At 43.3% G+C, this 22,121-nt stretch overlaps 1 protein-coding gene across 5 annotated transcripts in view; it reads right to left on the reverse strand.

The window, feature by feature from the left end:
* The window catches only part of PDE4C (phosphodiesterase 4C), a 1,504,034-nt gene that overhangs the window by 354,082 nt on the left and 1,127,831 nt on the right, over nt 1-22,121 (reverse strand). For all 5 annotated transcript variants that reach the window (XM_069649259.1, XM_069649258.1, XM_069649260.1 and 2 more), the window contains one exon: nt 7,370-7,561. In XM_069649259.1, the coding sequence (XP_069505360.1) occupies nt 7,370-7,561 (192 nt within the window). The remainder of the gene's footprint in view (nt 1-7,369; nt 7,562-22,121) is intronic.

Here is a 22,121-nt window from a genome sequence, read left to right on the forward strand (position 1 = left end):
GTGGCGTGGTGCCTTTGAAATTGTAGATAAAATATCGCCTGTTGCTTACAAGATCCGCATCCCCAAAGGTGAACAGACAGAAGAAAAATGGCTCTGCGTCAATCAGTTGAAAAGCTGACATCCCAGAGACGCTTTACGACTGATTTATGAGCCAAATGAAAGTCGAGCAGAGGAGCATATGAAGGCTGAAAAGGAAGGATGAAAAATCAGATGGAAACTAAGACAAAACGATATACATAATTTACTTGCTGTTATTGTACAAATGAAGAAAATAAATGAAATATGTTTTGTGAAATGGTGAAAAATTCATGTTATAATTGAATATTGTTGTTGTTGTAAATTCTATGTAAATCTTCTGGGGACATATGTGTGTAAAATGTACTGAAACTCTTTTTCTATCTTTTATTAGAGAACTAACCTCCTTAACTTCCAGCCTGGAGGTGAGAGAGGAGTCCTGTGAGAACCCCAGGGACCTGGAAAGGAAGGAAGAAAGGGGGTGCCATGCCATACCATCCAACCCAAAGATGGGAGGGGAGGCTGGAGTGCCCACTCCCAAAAGAACGAAGAAAAGGGGGTGCCATGCCATATCCCCGAAACCAGAGATGGAAGGGGAGATGGGAGTGCCCACTCCCTAATCAAGGAAATTACACCTAATGAAACTCCACTCTGCCTTGCTCTTCCCCAACAAAGAGTCATGGAAGAACAGGGTGGGGATGTTGGGTGCATTCAGAGGCCCCAAACAGGAGTCCTTTTCACATGAACAGCAAGATTTTAAACACTGAAACAAAAACAGCTTGCCTTTTGTTTTTTTCAAGTAGAATTGAAGAGACATGTGGAAAAGGGGCCTACCTGTCATTACTAAAGGAAGTGCAGCATTTTAATTCACAAAAAAGGAGAACTCAAAGATCCTTTTCGTATGGAAAACAGGATTTTTAAACAGTGACACAAAAATGGCTTGTGCAGGTGTGTGCAAGCAAGTAAAAGCAGTTTAAATGTGAAAATGTATCACTGCTCCCAGAGAAATGTCAGGGGAAAACGATGTGCAGGTTGACAAAAAGAAAGGTATATTATGTTTCACATACAAACTACCAGTGACATTTGAAAAGCCACTTTGTTTTTATGGAAACATGTCAGCCCAAGACAAACCCTTTTTCTGGCTGTGGGAAACTTCACAAGGAAATCTCCCACTACCAGTCCGGATGGTACATCTCCCATCTAATTACCAACTGCACTAACGCTGCTAAAGGTGTCGAAATTCAGTGTTCGCCAGACCTGCTGGCTCTGAAGGCATTGATTGCAGGAGAAGTTCTCCTTGGCTGGAGCATGATGAATATGTGTGAAAATGGGGGCACCAACTTCAAAGAGAAAGCTTCCAACACAAAGAGACTGATAAAAAAAAACCTCTGGGTACAGGCTGACCTAGTGAAAACAGATGGCCGGAAGGCAGGAGAATGGTCATTTGTCCCACATGAAGACTGACAATTAATATAAAAGGGCTATTATCATTTAGGCCTTTTTATCAGTAATCATAAGGTAGATGTCCCTCATTTATGTACCATTTTTTTGATAATTTCCAGGCCATTTTGGAGATATAAAAATTCCTCCACTTGCTACTAGGGGAACTGTAATGGCCAGTTAAACTAGGTTTCTGGCTGATCTGAATATGTTCCAGATGTGAGAGTTGGTGAGTTGGTGTAGAGGAGAATAAAATCATGGATATGGGTAATAACTTACAGATTCATAATGTTATGGTTTTTACGGAAACAGCAGAAAGGTGCCACATAACTGTGCTACATGGTATGGACCTGGTGGTCAGCTTATCTAATTCCGCATGATAATTTTACTAGTAACTGCCATAATATACATATTGCTGAATCAGATAATATGTATATTATGGCAGTTACTAGTAAAATTATGAAGTTGTGATACATAACTAATTTTTGCCAAGAATTTGAAAGGAGACCAAATGGCGATTACAAATGGGAATTGCCATATGTTCGCTCCAGACCCCTAAACCAATCCTAACTTGGAGGCTGGGTTGGGAAGGAGAGAGAAATGTAACTGTCCAATCCTAGTTGCAGGAATTATTGCAGGTATCTTCCCCAAGATTGGAAAATTGGTGGTGTCATCGCTGCTATATAAGGAGGACTGCACTAGGAGGAGGAGACACACTCAGAAAAGACAGACACAGAGAGACAGAGAGGGCTGCTGAAACTTACCATCTGACAGCTGTAAGGGAACATCAGAGGAGATTGCTGAGAGTGCATCTGGGTGGAGCTGTCTATTTCTAGGAAGGCCTCAATGCTGATTGGGTCCTATGGTGGAGAGCGGGAGGACATCTTGAGGAGTCTGCTTTCCTTGAATCCTTTCCCTTTATAGTGGGCACGGGGAGGGCAATACTGTGTAGAACCTTAGCCTATTTAACCTAAAATATTAATTTTATTAGTTCCTCATTTGGCAGAACACTATGGGGTGAATTTAATTAAAATTAACAAAGCTCACTTCACAGTATGCACTGAAAACTACAGACTATGATTTAATTGGGTAATCCTTTTTGTCCAGTTTACCCTGACTTTTTTTAAGGAAGAGGGGTGTCTTTCTTTGTAAAACAGTCCATCCTTTTATCCAGCTTCCCCAACAAAGGCCTCATTGGAGGGACGACTAAAATCAAAAATTCTGCAACTCATTCCAATATTTCTGTCCAACTTCCCCAACATAGACCACAGTAGAGGGGGTCTGAAAAACAAACCGCTAAATCTACCTTTGTTTATTTTAAACCAAAAGTGTGGGCAAAATCATAATTGCCATATGCATTTTTACCAATCTTCAAATCCTACTGCTAGCCTTCTAAGCCCGTAGGAAAATCAAAATCGCACAACACTATATGATAATTGCTTTCGTTATTGATCAGTGTAATTATTTCTTGAAGTGAAATGTACAGAAAGTGAAGAATTGTGAGTGTGTTCTTTTCAACTCACTTTTGTGATGTATTTATGCTGAGAGAAGTTCATTGTGTTGTGCCATGGATAAAGTGGTGTTTGACATTTTCGTGCTAATTTCATTACTTTTATTTAAATAAATAGCAATATATTTCCCGAACACCAGCCTGGTTGTTGGCTCAATGTTAGCTCATGGGGAGGGATCAAAGGGGCGTGATATGCGTCTATTGTAGGGCTGAAGAAAATAATGTGTTCAATAGTTTGTTGCGCAACACCTTGAGTGGGGAGGGAAGGAACTCCCAGTGTTGAGGGTGGTCTCTCAATAAACCGTTACAGGCAGAAGGTGGTGATGCATATTAATGGGATTCAATACCATTCCATGCTTGGCCAGATGAGCAGCTGTGAATCACAGAAAGGAGACCTCTGATGAGATGCTGAATGCAGGGTGTTTTCCACTTAAAGGCAGCATAATGCGCTCTGGTGGTAGGACAAGCAGTGTCTTGGGAACTTTCATTAAGCCCTGCTGAGATTTAGGATTTCAGAATTATAAGACCTCCAGAGCCAGTTTAGGTCTGTGGTTTTGGTTCTGATGAAACATTTGTTGTTTTTTCTGTGACGAAGTAATTTTAGCTATGCTTATTGTGATATGGTGTGTAGGTGGGTTAGATGAAGAGGGTATGAGAAGAAGTGATCAAGCGGTCAAGTGGCACAGTGAGTAGAGCGCTCACTTTGACATCTGTGCAGAGCTTGCTAATGCAGGTTTGAATCCCGGCAGAGCCAAACTCAGCCTTTCATCCTTACGAGGTCGATTAATGAACACCACACACTGTGGGAAATAATAAGCAGTGCTCAGATACCTGAGGGTTCGTAGCACTATATAAATGCTAAATTATTATTATTATTATCAGCATCAGGAATGCTTTAGAATGTATGATATTCTTTAGCACCTAAGGATCAGCAAGCTGGGCGGGAACGTGCAAAGTAATTTGTGGGACCAGCACATTAAAAGACCCTCCCCTATGTGCATGCATTAGGTAAATGAAAGAGATCCTTTAGCAGCCTAAAATGTTCCCTGTAGCAAAGTGTTGATGATCTAACCTGTTAAGGTAATGTGCATTGCTTATTTCTTTAACGCCACACTCATGGGGGCCAGGGTTTTTACTGCATCTATTAAGTCTTTGAGCAGATGACTTACGTCTTGAGGTGTCTACATGCACCTCTTCAGAATGGTGGTGCTACTAGCTTTAGTCCTGCTTTCAGATGAATCTATCTATCTATCTATCTATCTATCTATCTATCTATCTATCTATCTATCTATCTATCTATCTATCTATCTATCTATCTATGTTATTTTTTATATAGCACCATTCACCCGTAGGCCTCAAGGCACTCACATGAACAGGGACAGGTACATGAACATAGCAGCGTAGGGCGGGTGTACTAGTAGAGTTTCCATCGAACAACCATGTCTTCAGTTGTTTTTTAAAGATAGTAATAGACACACAGTTCTTAAGGTCGAGCGGGAGCCCAAAAATTGAAGTTGGTTCCACCAATTTTTTTTAGAGTCAGTCGTGGCTGATGCAACATTTGATTTCCTTTAGAGCAGAGGGTTCTTCTCACCGGGGCTTTATTTATCTTACTGATAAGATAACTAGGTCCATTTCCTGATAAGCATTTAAAAAACAATACTGCGCCTTTAAATTTGATTCTCTGTTCGACTGGGAACCAGTGCAACTTTCTCCTATCTGACGAACTCTTGGAGCACCGACTCAAACAAAAAACAGTCTGAACAGCTCCGTTTTGTATTTTTTGCAATTTCTTAATGTTGGCTTTGGAGGTGCCCATCAAAAGGCTATTGCAATAATCTAAGTTTGTGTTTTTGATCGAGCAGTCAATCATCGATATATACTGTTCTGTCAGATATGGGCAAATTTGCCGGAGCAGTTTTGAATAAAAAGCACATGTAGATTTCAGGTACAAGGTATGCCTTTTGAATGATAACTGGGAGTCGAAAAAGACTCCGAGGGTTTTTATGGATTCTGATACTAGAATGCTGTTATTATTTATCTTAAAGTTAGTGTACCGATTATACAGCTTTTTTGCTTTTTGTGGGGTTCCAATTATTAATAGCTCTGTTTTCTCTTTGTTTAAAGCTAAGGAATTTGCCACCATCCATTTATGAATTATGACCAACAAAGCATTTTCTTTTTGGACATCAGCTTCATATGCTCCTGACAGCACGAAAAGCACATGGGCGCCATCGGCGTAGCTGGTAAACCAGACACCCAGTGTTGTAAGCATGTCCTACAAAGGTTTAGATAAGATATTAAAGAGTAGAGAAGATAAACTAAAGCCCTATTTTACGTCACACGTTAGGGAAGTTGTTTTTGACGAGAAGTTTCCTTTAGCTACTGCAGCCATTCTGGGTCCCAAGAAGGATTTAAACCATTTAGCTGAATGGGGTGTGCATTTCCCAACAGCTATTAGTCTCTCCAGTAGTAGATAATTGTCTATTAAGTTGAAAGCTGAGGATAAGTCCAGTAATAGAAATAGTCCTGTATTTCCTTCTTCGATTATAGTGGCAATATTAGATTGTAGGTCCAGGAGGGCCGTCTTCGTGCCATGCTTTCCTCGAAAGCCAGATTATTCAGGAGCAAGTATGTCATTACTTTCAACAAATTCCTGATACTGAATGAATGAGTTGTGGTGTTGTCCATTAGTTATCAGAGATGAAATTGAAAGTAAGTAACATTTCTTCTTTATCATAGAATCGCTCTATGGAACAATACTCCCCAGGGGCTTCTAATCATGGAGAGATGTGGCCTTTGGTAACTGCTTTCTGGGGAGGATTTCCTCAGAAAAAGACTCCAATGATCAGTATGGGATTATATAAGTTTGACTCCTGGTCTTCTAAGCTTTATTCTCATTCTATATCAATATGGATGCAAGAACTCATAGGAGATGAGAGCGGAATATTGTAAATGGGATGGATGCTAGTGTCTGGAATCAAAATATAATCTATAAATGAAGATGGATCAAAGCAACGTTCCAATTATCTAGCAGGAATTTATATTCACAGAGCATTCTTTGCAGGAAAGCAATTAAATTGATGTCTGCATAGACCAAAGTGATAATAGATTGAAGGTTCATTGTATCATCCATTGTCTAGATAATAGTTTGACCTCAATGCCTGCCCTCCTCAGAATGTTAGCTATGTTTGCAGTGGATAATCTTGTGGGTAGATACTTTTCAAATGATCAAACAAAGATGGTCCCTGCAATTGTTACCAAGTGTGGTCTGTAAATATGATATAGGGGTAAACTCAAGCATAAATTACTACCTCCAAAGGTTTGCCTCCTCATCTTGATCTCATCCATCATCTTGCATTAACTCCACCTTCCTTCTTTCTGATGTCACCCAACCTCCCCTAATACTCTTTTAACATCCTCCAAACACACTCCACCTTCCTTCTTCTGCTTTTCCCCAAACTAGTCGAATACTCCTTCAACCTCCTCTACCTTATTTCTCTATAGCTTTTCACCCTTCCTTATTCATTGTTCTCTGCTTTTTTGATCTCATCCTTGAGCCTTGTCTCCTCTAATGCTTTCTGCCTGATCAACTTGCTCCAAATGCTGTCCTTCCTCTCCTCCAAAAATCCACACTTTGGGCTGAGTGTTCAGCCATTATAAACTGCTTCTGTGAATCAGACCCTAAGGCTATAAGAAAGAGGTAACCCACTTTGGATTTTATGTGGCTAACCTGGCTAACACTAATGGTTGCAGAGTCATCTTTTCCGTAGCTGTACTGAGTCTGCAAAATTGTTTCTCTGTTTCCTTCCCAGAATGCTGTGAGGCTGCAGATTGCCTCTGTGGTGTTTGCTCATGTCGTTCAGGTGATCCACCGTTTGAGGATCTGATGTTGTGTTAGCAAACTTCGCAAGACACAAACTTCCTCACTAATTTAAAATGTGTGCTCACAACTGTTGTCGCAGGTTTGCGGCATCCTTGGGATACATGAAGACATGTGTGTTTCTGGGGAATGGATTCTAGGTGCTGTTAGTCTCGCCATTCTGTTGCCTGACCATTTAAAGGGGCCTGAAAGTCAGCAGTGTTGTGGTTATGATTTTGGTGAATTGTGGGACATGTAGTTGCTTTTCGGCAGTCCCCAGCTAAGTAAAAATGCTGCAGTACGTGGTCCCATGGGATCCCCTATATACATCCTGCGGGGCAGGATTCCTGGAGTGTTTGGAGGTCTCAGATACCTAAGACTCTAGTACTGCCGGTACATTTATGCAATCAGGGGTTATCGTCACATCACTTAGCATAAATCTCTCTCTACCCCTGCTTCAAAAAGTAACAATATAGAGTATAACTGTGAAGTAATGGCATTTGTGGTTGGGATGAATTGAATGAAAGAACTTAGTGACTTACAGTTCACTAGCGATGGAGGAGTTTCGAGACATTGCCTTCGGCGACATGTCATAGTCGCTGTCGGAGCGGTAGAGGAAGGATTCTCTTCGTTGGCTGTGTGGGAAGTTTCCTTGCAAGATGAGAGCTGAGCCAGGGCTGGCCTGAGGGTCCAGGGGGCTTCTCCCCGCTGACAGTCCATTTTCCACATCAAAGCTGGAATAGAAGAGTAAGGAAAGGTTAGTCATAGCACAGCCAGGCGGAGGAACTTTTTCTGAATACAGCAAAGGCATGGTAATGTCAAGTCCAATTTGTAAATATGCTATGACCGTAGATCCACTCTCACAAGATCAAAGGCGCGAAGACATAGAACAAGCATAAACACATTTCCCAAAAATGTACATCCATGTAAAGCATTCAAGCCTGTTATGCGCGACTCAAAGAGAGCCTACATGGGCATTTGTGGTGATAAATACTTAATTATGTTAAAGTTAATATTAGAAAAGAGGTAGGTAAAATGAGATTGATGATTTAACCCAAAGCATCACCAGTGAAGCCCATTGAAAAGTAGTAACCCATTCAAGCTGTCAACGACGGGCCTCCATTGCAGCCAAGGTGGCTGCTACATGACTCCAGTGAAGGCACACAAGTCAATATCTAGAAGGGCATTAGATGCTACCAGTGAAATGCATTGCATTCCATCAGAAAGGATACTGCAAATGGTATTCCCCTTTACTTCACCGCAACAATTCTGTCTGCATTCACTTCGCCAGATATTTACTTTGTCATGCATTTACTTCTTCATGCTTTTACTTTCTCTACATCTTCACATTGGGAAGGTGGCAATGGGTGTGGTTAAGGTTAGGGTCAAGTGGTGGTGGGGTGAAGAATTTGGGGTAGAAAAGAGGGGGAGATATAGAGGGTCTCGCTCAATATGCCAGTGACACACTTCATCACGTTTTGGGGGGATGTTCAGGGAGTATCTACAATCCAAGAGAGATCTACCAGGGCATTCAGACTTCCAATCAGAGCTGCAACTAAAACCTACAATGCTACCATGCCTGCCCACGAGTGAGAATTCAATTGAATGTTGCAAGCTGCAGATGCAGTCGATTAGAGACTTCACCAAAACCTTTGATGCCATCAATGCGACGAGTGTGGCTTCACTGAAATTCCCCATCGAGACTGCCAACGAGTGTGACTACAGTGAAATCTACCATGCTATTGAGAGTGCTAACGAGTGAGACTTCATGGAAATCCAACATGCCTTTGAGATTGCCAATGAATGTGACTACACTGAAATCTACCATGATGATTAAACTGCCCACAAGTGAGGCTTCACTCGAATCTAGCAGGCCTTACAGTTTGCCAACGAATGAGGCTCCACTAAAATCCTTCATGCCTTTGAGATTGCCAACAGAGAAACTACACTAAAATCCACCGTACCACAGATTGCCAATGAGCGAGACTTCGCTAAAATCCACTTTTCCATTGAGATGCCCAACAAGTGAGTCTACACTGAAATCTGACATGCCATTGAGGGTGCCAATGAGTGAGATTTCACTAAAATCCACCATGCCCTTGGAATTGCCGAGTGAGACTATACTGATATCCACCATGCCCTTGAGACTGCTGAGTGAGACTATACTGATATCCACCATGACCTTGATATTGCCAAGTCAGACTATTCTGATATCCACCGTGACCTTGAGACTGTCAAGTGAGACTATACTGATATCCACTGTGCCCTTGAGACTGTCGAGTGAGACTACACTGATATCCAGCATGCCCTTGAGATTGTCGAGTGAGACTATACTGATATCCACCATGCCTTTGAGACTGTCGAGTGAGACTATACTGATATCCAGCATGCCCTTGAGATTGTCGAGTGAGACTATACTGATATCCACCATGCCCTTGAGACTGTCGAGTGAGACTATACTGATATCCAGCATGCCCTTGAGATTGACGAGTGAGACTGTACTAAAATCTACCATACCGTTCAAATTGCTAATGAATGAGAATACACTAAGATCGACCATGTCAATGAGACTGCCAACAATTGAAACTTCACTAAATTCCACCTGGCCTTTGAGATTGCCAACGAGTGAACTCCCTTATAATCCACAACTCTTTCAAGACTGCTAACGAGGGAGACTACACCAAAATCTACTATGCCATGGAAGAGACTGCCAACAACTGAAACTTCAATGAAGTCCACCACGCCAGTGGGACTGCCTACAAATGAGACTGCAATTAAATCTACCATGCCAGGGAGGCTGCCATTAGGTCAGATTTCACTGGAATCTAAGACTCCATAAAGGCTCAGATAAGTCAGACTTGACTGGAATCTACAACGCCATAGAGACTGCCAATAGGTAACCTTCATACTCACATTACCTACTTCATTTGAAAGACAATCGTCCCGTCCTAGTTTTAACTTCTCTGGGACTTCTTGTCCTAGATTTCCCCCTTATCAGCACAGGACTACATGACCAGGAATACAAAGTTAAACCTGGATTTGAATAATGTCTCATGAATGGAATGTATAATGTTGACACGTTTGAGGTCATACTTGACTGAAATCAACCGTGTCACAGATCAGGCTTCACTTAAATCAACCACAACACAGAAACTGCCAATAGCTCAGACATGACTAAAATCTACCATGTCATAGAGGCTGGCAATGCGTTAGTCAGACTTCACTGTAATCTGACATTCCATAGTGGCTACCAATAGCTCAGACAATACTGAAATCTACCAAATCTACCATGCCATGAAGGCTGCGAGTAGGTCACATGCATGCCAACATTATCCATTTAAATTTGGGAGAAACTAGTACAGTCCTGGAAATAACTTTTAATTATGGGACTTCTAGTCCTGTACTTCGTAATTATAAACCCAAGACTACAAGTTCCAGAATGCAAAGTTAAAACCAGGACTCAATGAAGTCTGAGACTGCTCACACTCACGCCAGCTTAAGATCACTGTACTCACCAGGGCCACCTCTGCTCAAAGTCTGAGACTACTCTCACTCCTGCCAACGTAATATAGTTTGACTCAACAAGGCCATCGCTGCCCAAAGTCTGAGACTACTCTCACTCCTGCCAAGGTAATATCGCTTGACACAAGCAGGCCATCATTGCTCAGCGTCTGAGACTACTATCACTCCTGCAAAGGTAATATTACTTGACTCAAAATGGCTATGTTGCTCAAAGCCTGAGACTACTCCCACCCCAGCCAAGATACTATCACTTGACTCAACAGGGACATTGCTGCCCGAAGCCAAAGTCTGAGACTACTCACACGCTCGCTAGCTTAAGATCACTGGACTCACCAAGGCCACCTCTGCCCAATGTCTGAGACTACTCTTACTCCTGCCGAGGTAAGTGCAGCTGGACTCACCAAGGTCACCGTTGCTGCCCGAGGGGGTGTCTGCCACTTATCTACATTTTTTAACCAAGAACTTTGCTTTCTATTCATATGACAGTGCCAACAAGGAGCTGGTAATTTTGTTAAAGTCAAGCCTTTGAGCACCTATTATTCTGGCTGCTACTGGCTTCCCGTTGAAGGCATTTTGCTCGTGGGGCCGCCGTTCCACGTGATGGAATGCCCATGGGGGTAGCCGTGATTGCCTTAGCTTTCTGCTAGGAAGTCCCTCATCACACAGGCACTGGAGAGGCCCCCGCTGGCGTGGCTCCAGGCCTTTCCATACACGCCCCCCTCTGGCTATCAGTGATCCGCCACCCCAGGCGCAGTCAGTTTCACTGGGCCTGCCTGACAGGGGGAGGCCGGAAATAGACCGGGGTCTATTTGTAGCAGTTCGGCGAGAACATCACGCTGATTCTGTGGCAGTGCATCTATCCTGGCCTGGAGATGATGGATGACCTACGGCCCCTCCCACCGTCATCCTGTATAACATTAGTAATGTCAGACACAAGGGCTGCCACGCCCCCTCTCTCATTTGGTATTTCAAAGACCGCCGCTTTCAGGGAGGATGTTTAGAGCAGAGGCTTGCAAACAGGGACCCTAGTATCACGTGTCCATTGCTGGGGTTAAATCGCACACCTTGGAACAGATAAACTACAGGCTAACATCCCAGCAGCCTCTCTGCCTGAACAACAGTGTGTGATCCTGGGGAAATCATTTGACCTTTCCATGCGTCGGCTCTGTGCATTGCCAAAGCGGGCAGCGCTATGAAACAGGCTGGACAATAGTAATACGTGCTATGTGGAAACGCGACCATTCCGTTCGACATGAAAGCGCCTTGTGGTGACTCTCCTCAAATGTAACACAATAAATAACACGCGTCTACAGCTTCTATTCGCCCTTTCCCGTGGAAGAAGTGGTAGAAATGTGAACACATGACTCAGGGAACCCCACAGGCGTGGGCGCGGGCGAGCATGAGGGCAGAGCCGATGGGTCTCATCGGGGTAGCCCAAGTTAAAGTAATACTCTCTTTTATTGAAAGGACTTGAAAAGTACACAGCCCACCTGTCCGACATGACAATAAACGAGAGGTTAGAGCAACATGCTGGGGAAAAGGAGTATGATGGGGGCGTTTCCTCCACCCTCAATGGAAGACTGGATGTTGCAGCATACTAAGCCATGTGAGCCACACACACTCCCCAGGGTGTCACAGTGAAACTTTCAAGGCTTAAGGACATGCATCAATCGACCTCCTACATGTAGTGATCGTTCCACACAGCATGCAGCCTTGTATGCACCTTTCTCAATTCTAATCACCCAACACTAATACTTCTTAGTGGACTGGTCAGAACAAATAGTCGCCCCAACTGCCCACTCACACCAATGTCTTCAGCCATCTTCCACTAAGCCCTTCCCATTGTGAATGCTCTACATATAACCAAGGGGCGTGTTAGGAAGATATTGGACTATGTGTAGTGAGCGGTCCTGTTTCTCCCCTTTCCACCATCTACTTGAAGTTCAACACGAACAATAGGGGTAGTGCGTTCAGGTTCATCTATGAAATTCAGAAGGTTGGGAACAACTGATCCTGCGCCATCAAGGCACTGGGGTCGAGGCAAGCGCACACTCTATGAAAAGACTCTGGAGGTGGGCAAGGTGCCGCCAGCACACGCCTTGCCTGTCCCCACTGGGGTGCAGTGCTGTTTGGTGGCCAGGCACATGCTTGGGGTTGCCACGGAACCTGGAAGATAAGTGTGGCCATACTGCTATTGGGTGGAAATCTGGCCCAGCTCCCGCACTGTGTGGCAACCTGTTCACCCCAGAAGTGTTTGCAGAGGAGCACGCCTGTGGCAATTAACGTGGATTTCAATATGCATCACGTTTGCTATATACATTAAAATGGTTTCTTTCAATTAAAGCAGAACAGCAATAACCTGCTTTCTAGAACCCTGCAATGCTGCGCCTATTGGGGTGCGCTGCCCACTTGAACCGAAACAAAGGCTGATTTATTCATAGGAAGCTTTCTCGACAATGCCCTCATGGCCCAGTATTTTCTGCCACTAAACAAACCATCAACTGCAGTGTCCCCTCCCTCAGCTCTGATGGCTGCGGTTGAAGGGGGGGGGGAGGTTCAACAAAGATATGAGAATACTGGGAGCAGGATCAGGGCTGTTTTGTCCATTTCAAGAGCAATGGGAAACCAAGATTGGCCTCTCCAGAAAGGAGTGACCAGTTCCAGAGGCAGGCCCTGTAACTGAGCTTGCAGGAAGGACCATGTGATCATGGAGAATGAGAGGGGGGGGGGGGGTAATGTATTCCTTTTCCCCATCACTGTCTAAATGTATCCATCACTCTTGCGAAAGGATCTGGACACCAGCTGAAAAGTCCAGGAAGTTGGGTGTTCAAACGGGATGTAAAAGGTCAAGCCCCAACAGGCCGCAGAGACTTTGAACCTTGTGAACAATCCAGAGATTAAGCCTCCAGTCACTCGGGTCAAACCACTGCCCGGAAGCTCTGAGACAAAAGTCCCAAAATGAGAGAGCCAGATCCAACAGTGGCCGAGTCCCCTAGATTGCTAATGAACTGCTGCCCCATTGTCCTCCAGCAGTCTCACTACACGATGGGAGACTTTTCCTCAAAGCACCTTTCTGCAAAAGAACCAGCAAGCATCTCGACAAAATGTATGTGCCAAATGAACTCCTGTGGACACCAGAGCTCTCCAGTCAATGTCTGCCCACATCTGGCATTCCAACCTCTTTGGCTTGCATCAGATTCTAATTGTAGACTGAGGTAAATACAAATATAGCTCTGATATTCCATGTGTCCGGGTGTCTTTCTCATGGGTGCTGCTTATTTTTAGAAACAAAATAAGACTTGCTTATGAGTAAAGTGGCACCCAACTGGAATAATGAAACTCTCAGTGATGAGTCTGAATTGTAAGACTTTGCAGTGCCCTATAATGCTACAGGTCTGGGAACAGTGCCTGCATTGAGAGTAGGCCAATGATACAGGCAAGCCTCCTGGCTCAAACCACCATAAAACCTAGGGTCCTGCTGGCTTCCCTCCTGATGAGGGCTGGTAGGCTAATGGTTGGTGTCTGGGAATCTATCAGAAACCCCAAAATGTGCAACCTTTGATCCGGAACCAGATCTGATATTTTGAAATTGTTAGAATATAATAATAATATGCATCTTTCTTAGCTCCAAGCTAATCCCTTTTTCGCAATCAAAATCCCATTATTTTAATGATCTTCAAACTGGGATCGCATATGTCAGTCATTGAGTAGAAATAAAATAGAAACATGTTCATGGCTTTCTCTGTTAGTCATTACAAGAAAAGGTTGGGTCAGTGTAGAGGGCATGTATCAGTCGCCTGGCTTTCACTGATAAACCTAGTTTAAATAACATTAATTACATGCCCTCCTATTCCCCAAGTAGGTAAGGTTGTTCCAATATGGTTCTTTTCTCTTAACTAAATGTTATGTAAAGACTGGCTGCACTAAGCAGAGGTTAGTTATCCTATGAGTCACAGAGTTCAGCCCTCTCACTTTGTTAAATGCATGAAAGGTATCTTTTAAAGGTTGTGCAAATAGGGTGACCATTATTCCAATAGAGGGCAAGTGGATTCTTTGTTTAAGGTCTCAAACATAAGTCACTGTCCGTGAACTGGCGGAAAGAGCTTGTAACTAAAGCCATAAGCAAAGTGAAGACTTTTTGACATAACAATAACATCTGTTGAATATGCAATTTGTTCCTCCATCTGGGGATCAGGGTATTATTGTGTATGTAGTCTGAACATATTTGTGTAGATATCTCTTGCAAATGAATAACAAATGACCTATGCTGATGCAGGCTTCATTTTCTGAATAAAAGGATATGCTGTGTCCTATTCAGGCACTTCACTTCTCCACTCTCCATGAAATACTTGTTGCAGTTGAACCTGAAGTCTGCTCAAGTGTATGATATGCGCACAATAAATCTTACCTTGCAATTTAGAAATTCTGTCTCAGATACTCTACTTTGTTTGAATTCTAGTGCTTAGAAGTCTCAAAATGTCTGACAAACACAAGAAGTAGAGCAACTGCAGTTACTTCCACAAGACAGTGTGAGACTGCCTCCAACTCGCTCATAATTAAGATTTTGTCTAAATAAATTATAAGACAAATACCCCGGCTCTAAGAAACTGTCCAAAACCCTGAGAAGATTGGAGAAGCAGCAAATAGCGAATGAAAGCACAAAGGGTAAAACTGAAAATTGATAACACAGACCCTTTCCAAAAAGTTGGATGAACGTCCTGTGGTGACAAACAATGGGGACCGTAAAACAGGCATCCTTGAGATCCACCCTTACAAACCAGTCTCCCGGTCAAATCGCGTTTTGCAAGATGGCAATCGGGGGATACACCACAAACTATTAAACTCCCACAAATATATGACTAGTCTGAACCCCTTGTTGTTCTCCTCCACAAATATGTTGCTGGGGAACCCACTGGGATGAGCCTGTGCCTTTTCTGTAGCTTTCTTTGTCAGCAACTCCCCGATCTCCCTGTGAATCATATGGCAATCTTTTTGGAAAAGAAGGAGACCCTCTTGAGCTGTTGCTGCTGAGGAGAGGCTGCAAACTCCAGTTTCAACCTTTGTGTGGTTTGTCCCCCTACTGGAGCCCAGAAGTATGGGTTGCTAAACCTGTGGGAAAATCAGCTCTCTACTTCCTCCTCTGAATCGATGGGGCCTTCCTCCACCTCGGCTCTCTACAGAAAGGTGTGTATGCTTCTAGGTGGAACAGCTGGTGCTTCCAGATGTTGGGTGACAGCAGGTCCTGGGATACGTTGACCTTTGCTGGCTGAAAGACCCCTGCTACAACAAGCCTAGATAGTGACCCGAGACAAAAGATTTTTTTCATGGATGTCTGGGACTTTTCCAATGAGGGGAATGTATTGACATATTTAACCAGATCCTTTACATACTCATTCACAACATTTACTTGGCTAGAGATCTCTGCTTCCCTAGCAGATACCAATCACCCCCTCTACCCACAGTTTGGGGCTGTTCTTGAGAAGAATGCCCTTCCTCCTTTCTTAAAGAATAGAAGCATCCCATCCCCAATGAAATATACTGCCCTCTGTGCCCAGCTACTCCTCCTTAGGATCCAGTGTCAACCCAGATACCTTGGCAAACACTGCCAAGTCCAGAATCTGAATAAGGGGTCCTGAGACATTCAACAGTCTGTCTTGGCAGGACTTTCCAAGCCCTGTCCACACCATTGGACACATCCCTACCATATTGTGAGAAAAGGGTAGCAGTATTACAGTCAACCATAGCTGGTAGCTGCAGCACCAGATGGCAGTGATGGTCTATGGCATTCAGCTCTCATTTGACTTGTAGTTGCTGGGTTCATTTTGCCCCTCAAGAACGTCCCAGCATATTCACCTGCAACCTCTCCAGGAACACACATTCTAGAGTTTGGATGGGAGAGCAAATCTGGAAAGAATATTGGGTTGCCTCTTGAATCGTGTAACCCAGAAGACCTCCCCTGATATAGCAGACCTGGGCCATTCCCTATGGGGTACTATTCCCGCCTCAACATCTGCAATCAGAATCGGGTTACAGTCCAAGCCGTGACCCCTTGGTGATGGGGCTAGAGCCAGTCTGGATCCCATAGCCAGATTCCGATACTCCACCAGGCCAGAGGGTCTACTAAGCACTCGAAGCAGCTCAACCATGGATGGACCCAGCCTTGTCCTAGCTCCGTGTCCCCAGCTTGAGGTAAATCACAGCAGGCAGTCACCTGCTCATGGTGTTTCCTCTTTGAGGGGAAATTTTCTGACCTTAACTCCATTTCACCTTACGTGGCCCCCGGGATATAAATAGACTGAGAGGAGCTGGGTAATCTGGTGGCTCTACCATATGTAAGAGAAACCTACTGATTTTGGCAAAATGGTGATAACATTTTGGCTAGAGCTTTGTCCACCACCGGGGACAAAAACAATTGACAAAGGACACAAAGTTGTTCTGCCAAAACTCCCCACCCACCGGAAAATCCTCACCCTCTTGATTCTCAGACATGAGATGCTCTATTATGTCCTCTTCTTCTTGCGAGATAATAGCCAGAATAACAGCAAGAACCCCCGAAAGACAATTCCTCAAACACTGCCCTGGCTTTTCATTTCACAGGATAACCTCATTGGCAATAGGGAAAGGCTCCCTTAGAAAACGCCAAATGCTCCCAAGAACATATAATGGGGAAGGACCACACACAGGTGCCTGCCCTTAATGTCACCTGCACTGCTTTATTGAGGTTTTCCATTTGTCGCATCTGTCCAGAAAAGGAGGGCACAGGGCTCTACAAATGTAGTGTATATTCTTAAAAGGGTTTTAAGTAAAAAAATCCCTCTTTTGATTTACAGCAATTAGTCGATTCACAGACAGAACACATGGCATTTTGATGAAATGTGGTACTTGTTTTTGGTTGTCGAGGGTGGTATTTTCATTCTTTCATGGCAAAGGAAACTACCAACACGTAATGTTAGGTTACTGGTATTTATGTTGCCCTTACGTGCCATTGTGCTTGAGGTGCTGCAACTTGCCACAATGGGGTGCATTGTGGCCGGTTCCTGAGTTTGGCTATGTTCTGAGTGCATAGATGGAACGGTGTGTGCTGGATTACTCTGCATGTTAAAGGATAATGTCAGTTGTCACGTTGAGGGCCAATCATGGTGCTGCGCTTGCTGCATGTTTGTCTCCGCGTATGCAGATCGACGTGTTGGATGATGTGTGTTAAGAGTATGCCTCAGGTGAGTGCATATTGTGGGGCGTGGTCCGTGATCACCAGAGACGTGCCCCGAACAGGGTGTAGCATTAATGTCGCCGCGTGTCACTGGTGCGTGAGTAGCGATAGAGAATATCTAGCCCTGATACTAATGAGAAAGTCTTTGTCTCTCTGATCTGAAAGCCAGGCGCTTCCTTATTATAGTCCTAGAAGGATTGGCCATGCTAAAAGGTAACCATGCCTATTTTCACTCTCGCCACAACAGTCTTGGACTGTGCCAATGGGTACTCTGTGGGACTCTCAATACCCGATAAATAGTCTGCAATGCATGGCATAAGCAGGAGCCTAAGTACTCTTCCATAGACCTGGCAATGCATGCAGTACCACAGCTCTACTCGTGCTCCATTGGATTCCCATGAACAAGTGCATTGTCTTCAAGTCACTTTGTAAAATTCGCAGATCCACCCAAGCCAAGATATCTTTATTGATATCATATCGGTCTCCCAAATGTCCATCCTCGACACCTTTGATCTTCAAGCACATCTCTGTTTGAGTTCCCAAAAGTATGACTTGCGTGTTCCGGCGGGTGCGCTTTATCCTACCTATGTGCTTTGGAATGGAAGACCCTTCCACCTGAGCTAAGAGAGATTTCAATTAACTTCAGCTCAGACGAAAAATGAAACATGTCCTTTCCACTATGCCTTCTCAAGACGAGGACTATGAGAGATACTGGTATGATGGCCGTATTGGGCGAACGGTATGCTCTACAAACTCTTAGAAAAAAACAAACTACAGAAGATTTTTTTTTATTCAGTTAAAAAAAATTGTAGGTAAGGGACAGATAAGGTGATTCAGTGCAGTGAACAACTTTAGTTGAGGTGATGTTAAAGTGCAGATGTAATGCAACAACCCCCCTCAAATTTGACAGGTGTTGGTAGCTACCCCACCTTAATTATGAGGCCCCCATTACACAGCCTCTAATCACACTGATGGCATTACAAATTACATCACGGGTGATATCACGTATGGCATCAGGAATGTTTCTGCATATAAGGGTGGATTCAAAGGCAAAGCTTGATTGGAGTTTGCATTTTAAAAAACTGTCCATTTACAACCATGGCATTGTTACACACCACAGTTACTCTGCATTGAATGAGTATTTACCATGAAAAGATACTCACTTCATCGCACTTCTCTAAAAACAACCCCTATGCAAAGAAGACATGTGTGTCTCCTTTGACTGTGTCAATAATGACATTGCACCAGACCACCAAAGATAACAACATACACGAGAAAGAACAGTTCCCAAAATCAATGTATCTACATAAGGTTATTTTATTTATTGGGTATTTATAATGCGCCTATACAGCAAACAGTTTTTCAAGGCACAAGGATAGGACTTATGGTCTGCAAAGTTCAATCATGTTGAAACACTTTCATGTTTCAGTGTGATATGATTATCAAGACTTCAGTGAGTAACTAACATACTGAATGGAATAAAGTTGTCATTGTTTTAATGCAGGGTTTCAACCCTGCATTCCGCTACATGTTTTGGACTATGACTCCCATGATCCCTCACTATTGCCAATGCTGGGTAGGGCTAGTGGAAGTTGCAATGTCAAACCTCTGGAGTGCCAAATGTTCTAGATTCCCACAGTATTGTGAAATTGTAGATTGCTATGTGCAAGATCACATTTCTGCAGTTATCCTACCATTATTTACAATTTTAGAAAATGTTTTTGGACCTTCATAAAAGACATGGTATATTTCAACTGTGCGAGAATGCCCTCTATATCTTCAAATACAGTCAAACAAGTTTCCCTATTGCTGGTACTTCCCAGTAAGGTCATTGAGTTGGTTAGAGGTGGTGTCCTACTTAGAATTCTCATATGTCATCACTGATGGCATCTGACATGTTCAAAGTAATGCCATGTGTGATGTCATCACTGTGCTTAGGGGCTGTGAAAAATGAGATGTGGAAATAGGTCCCTTGATTTCTCAGAGATAAGGAACAGTTAAAGGTGGTTGATAATGACTGTCCTGCAACTTAGTCACTGAGAGTCCGAAATGGAAATCCATCCTGAGCCAGCATTTTTAGGGGTTGCATCTGTTTATGTTGGATGTACGGTAATGAAATAATTGGTGTTCAGCAAGTCTGTGGTGCCTAATCTGATCGTTCAAACCCTCATGAAGGCAGAGAATAGAAAATATCTGTAAAAACAAAGGGTAATCTAAAAATCTAACAGACGTGGGAATTGTCAGAGGGGGCAGGACAGAAGTCCTAAAACCTCAAAGAACTGTAAACTTCAAGGGATGTTACCATGTCAAGGACCCTGTCATAAATATCTTGCTGCTCTGCATTAACAGCAAGCATGGACAACATATACCAGGCTAAAAACCAAAGATGCTATGTGATATTGTGTATTTTTTTTTTTTTTTTTTTTTTTTATTTGTTTTAACCGTTTAGGTTTTTACAAAAACTTCACACATGAAGACATTCAATCTTTTATCTTTCGTCTTCCTGCTACCTACTTGGGACACCACTGAATCTGTCAATCAATAATTGAGTCTCGGCTTAGGCTTCGACAATTTCTAGGATGCGAGAGTCCCCACTTTGTGATGGAATAGCAGACGCCCTTCTTAGGGCTTCAATAAGAAATTTCGCCGTCATCCTAGACCATCTTGCCGAGTCTCCTGCAATTAGACGGAACCAGCGCGTTTCATCGTCTAAGATGATTTCATTAGAAGCCAGTGGTGTCAGGTAAGAGTGTCTTTCATTTGCCATGGCCGGACATTTCATGATGAAATGGTATGGTGTTTCGACTTGTTCTGGATCTTTGCATAGTCTGCAATGGTTCTCCTGCGAGGGAGCTCTTTTTGCCACTATTTCTTTTGTGATAAGTAGATTCAGACGTGCTCTCATAAAAGTCTTTCTGAGCTTCTTGTCTGGAAATTTTACGCAGTATTTTAAGGGTGATTTCAGGCCATTATGGGTCGGCGGAAGATGTTTTAAGGATTTGTATTGGTGAACTCTTTCACAGGTATTGATCCAATCTTGATCTTCCAATTTTCTTTTCACCTTCCCTGGATTGATTAGCAGCATTTCTGGAGTGCAGGCCACTTCGGTCAATTTTTCAGAAATTTTTGCAACCCAATCCCGTAGGGGTTTGCTGGTGCCTTTGGCAATTTCAGAGCTCATAAGTTGAAAGATGGGAAGCGAACTAGGGCTCAAGATTTTTGTATATAACTGGACTGCGCTTTGAATTATTACTGCGTTTATCGATTGCAGACCCAAATCCCTACGAATGGCTGGCATAGGGGCTGATTTGGGAAGAGCCAAGACTGACTTCCAAAAGTAACCTTCCAATTTGATCCAGATTTCTGCCGGGAGTGATAGATTTGCAGCCATACCATAAGTTAAGGCTGGTAGGACCTTTGATTTATAAAAATGAAGTGCCGGTGCCCAGGAGAATTTCCCAAATTTGGTGTCCACAGCTCTGGTTTGGGCAGTTAGGTTGTGGATTTTGTCCCACAGCGACTGCTGGAGCGATTTATCCTTCAGAGTATTGTCGAGCATGACACCTAAGTATTTGAAGTCTTTTACTGATTCAATCTTGGTCTTATTCAAATACCATGCGTGGGGAGACTTTGTTTTTTGGGTTGTTTTGGTGAACGAGATGATTTTAGTTTTTTTCGTGTTTATCTTAAGGTTATTCTGTTCCATGTAATTGTAGAGATTGTCAATCTGTCTTTGTAGACCAATAGGAGTGTGGTCTAACAAGATCAGGTCATCTGCGTAGCATAATCTTGATATTGATGATTCACCTAACTTCAGAGGAAACGATCGCACCCGATCTTCGGTGTTCTGGAAGTCTCCGATGAAGGCGACAAAGAGTGCCGGAGCCAGAGGACAGCCCTGTTTGACACCCCTTTCTGTAAGTATCTTATCTGAAAGGGTTCCTTGTTGGCAAAGTCGAACACAAAGAGAAGTTTTTGTGTGCAAAGCCTTGATCGGTTCTAGGATAGCTGGTGAACAGTTCCACTTTTCCAGCTTTGCCCATAGTTTGTTACGATCCACGGTGTCAAAAGCCTGGGTAAGATCAATCATTGCCATATGTACTCCGGGACCACCACCTTTTACTCTGGCCTTGATGGTGTTTAGTATTAAGATATTAATCGCAGTACCTGCTCCTTTTTGGAAGCCAGTCTGGAATCTGTCTTGTGCTGGCGAATTCTTAACCCACTCTTTAAAGTGGGTTAGTATCAAGGTGGCGAATATTTTACCGATTATGTCCAGTAAGACAATTGGTCTGTAGTTAGCCGGTTCTGATCTGGGGCCCTTTTTATAAATCGGTATTAGGACCGCCTCCGTCCACGAGATGGGGATTTGTTTGGTCTTTGCACATTGAGTATATTAAAAAAATGCAACATTGGATTCACTATTTCACCCATAATATTTTAACAGAAAATCATAGAAAATACATTTTTCTTTTACAATCTTCAGCCAGAAATGCTCTGTTAGGTGGTTTCACATACAGAAATGGCACACGCCAGCGTGTCATATGTCGTTTTGTCTGCAG

This window comes from Ambystoma mexicanum, chromosome 1p, assembly GCF_040938575.1.
Source record: "Ambystoma mexicanum isolate Mex_15411 chromosome 1p, UKY_AmexF1_1, whole genome shotgun sequence".
Lineage (NCBI taxonomy): Eukaryota > Metazoa > Chordata > Amphibia > Caudata > Ambystomatidae > Ambystoma > Ambystoma mexicanum.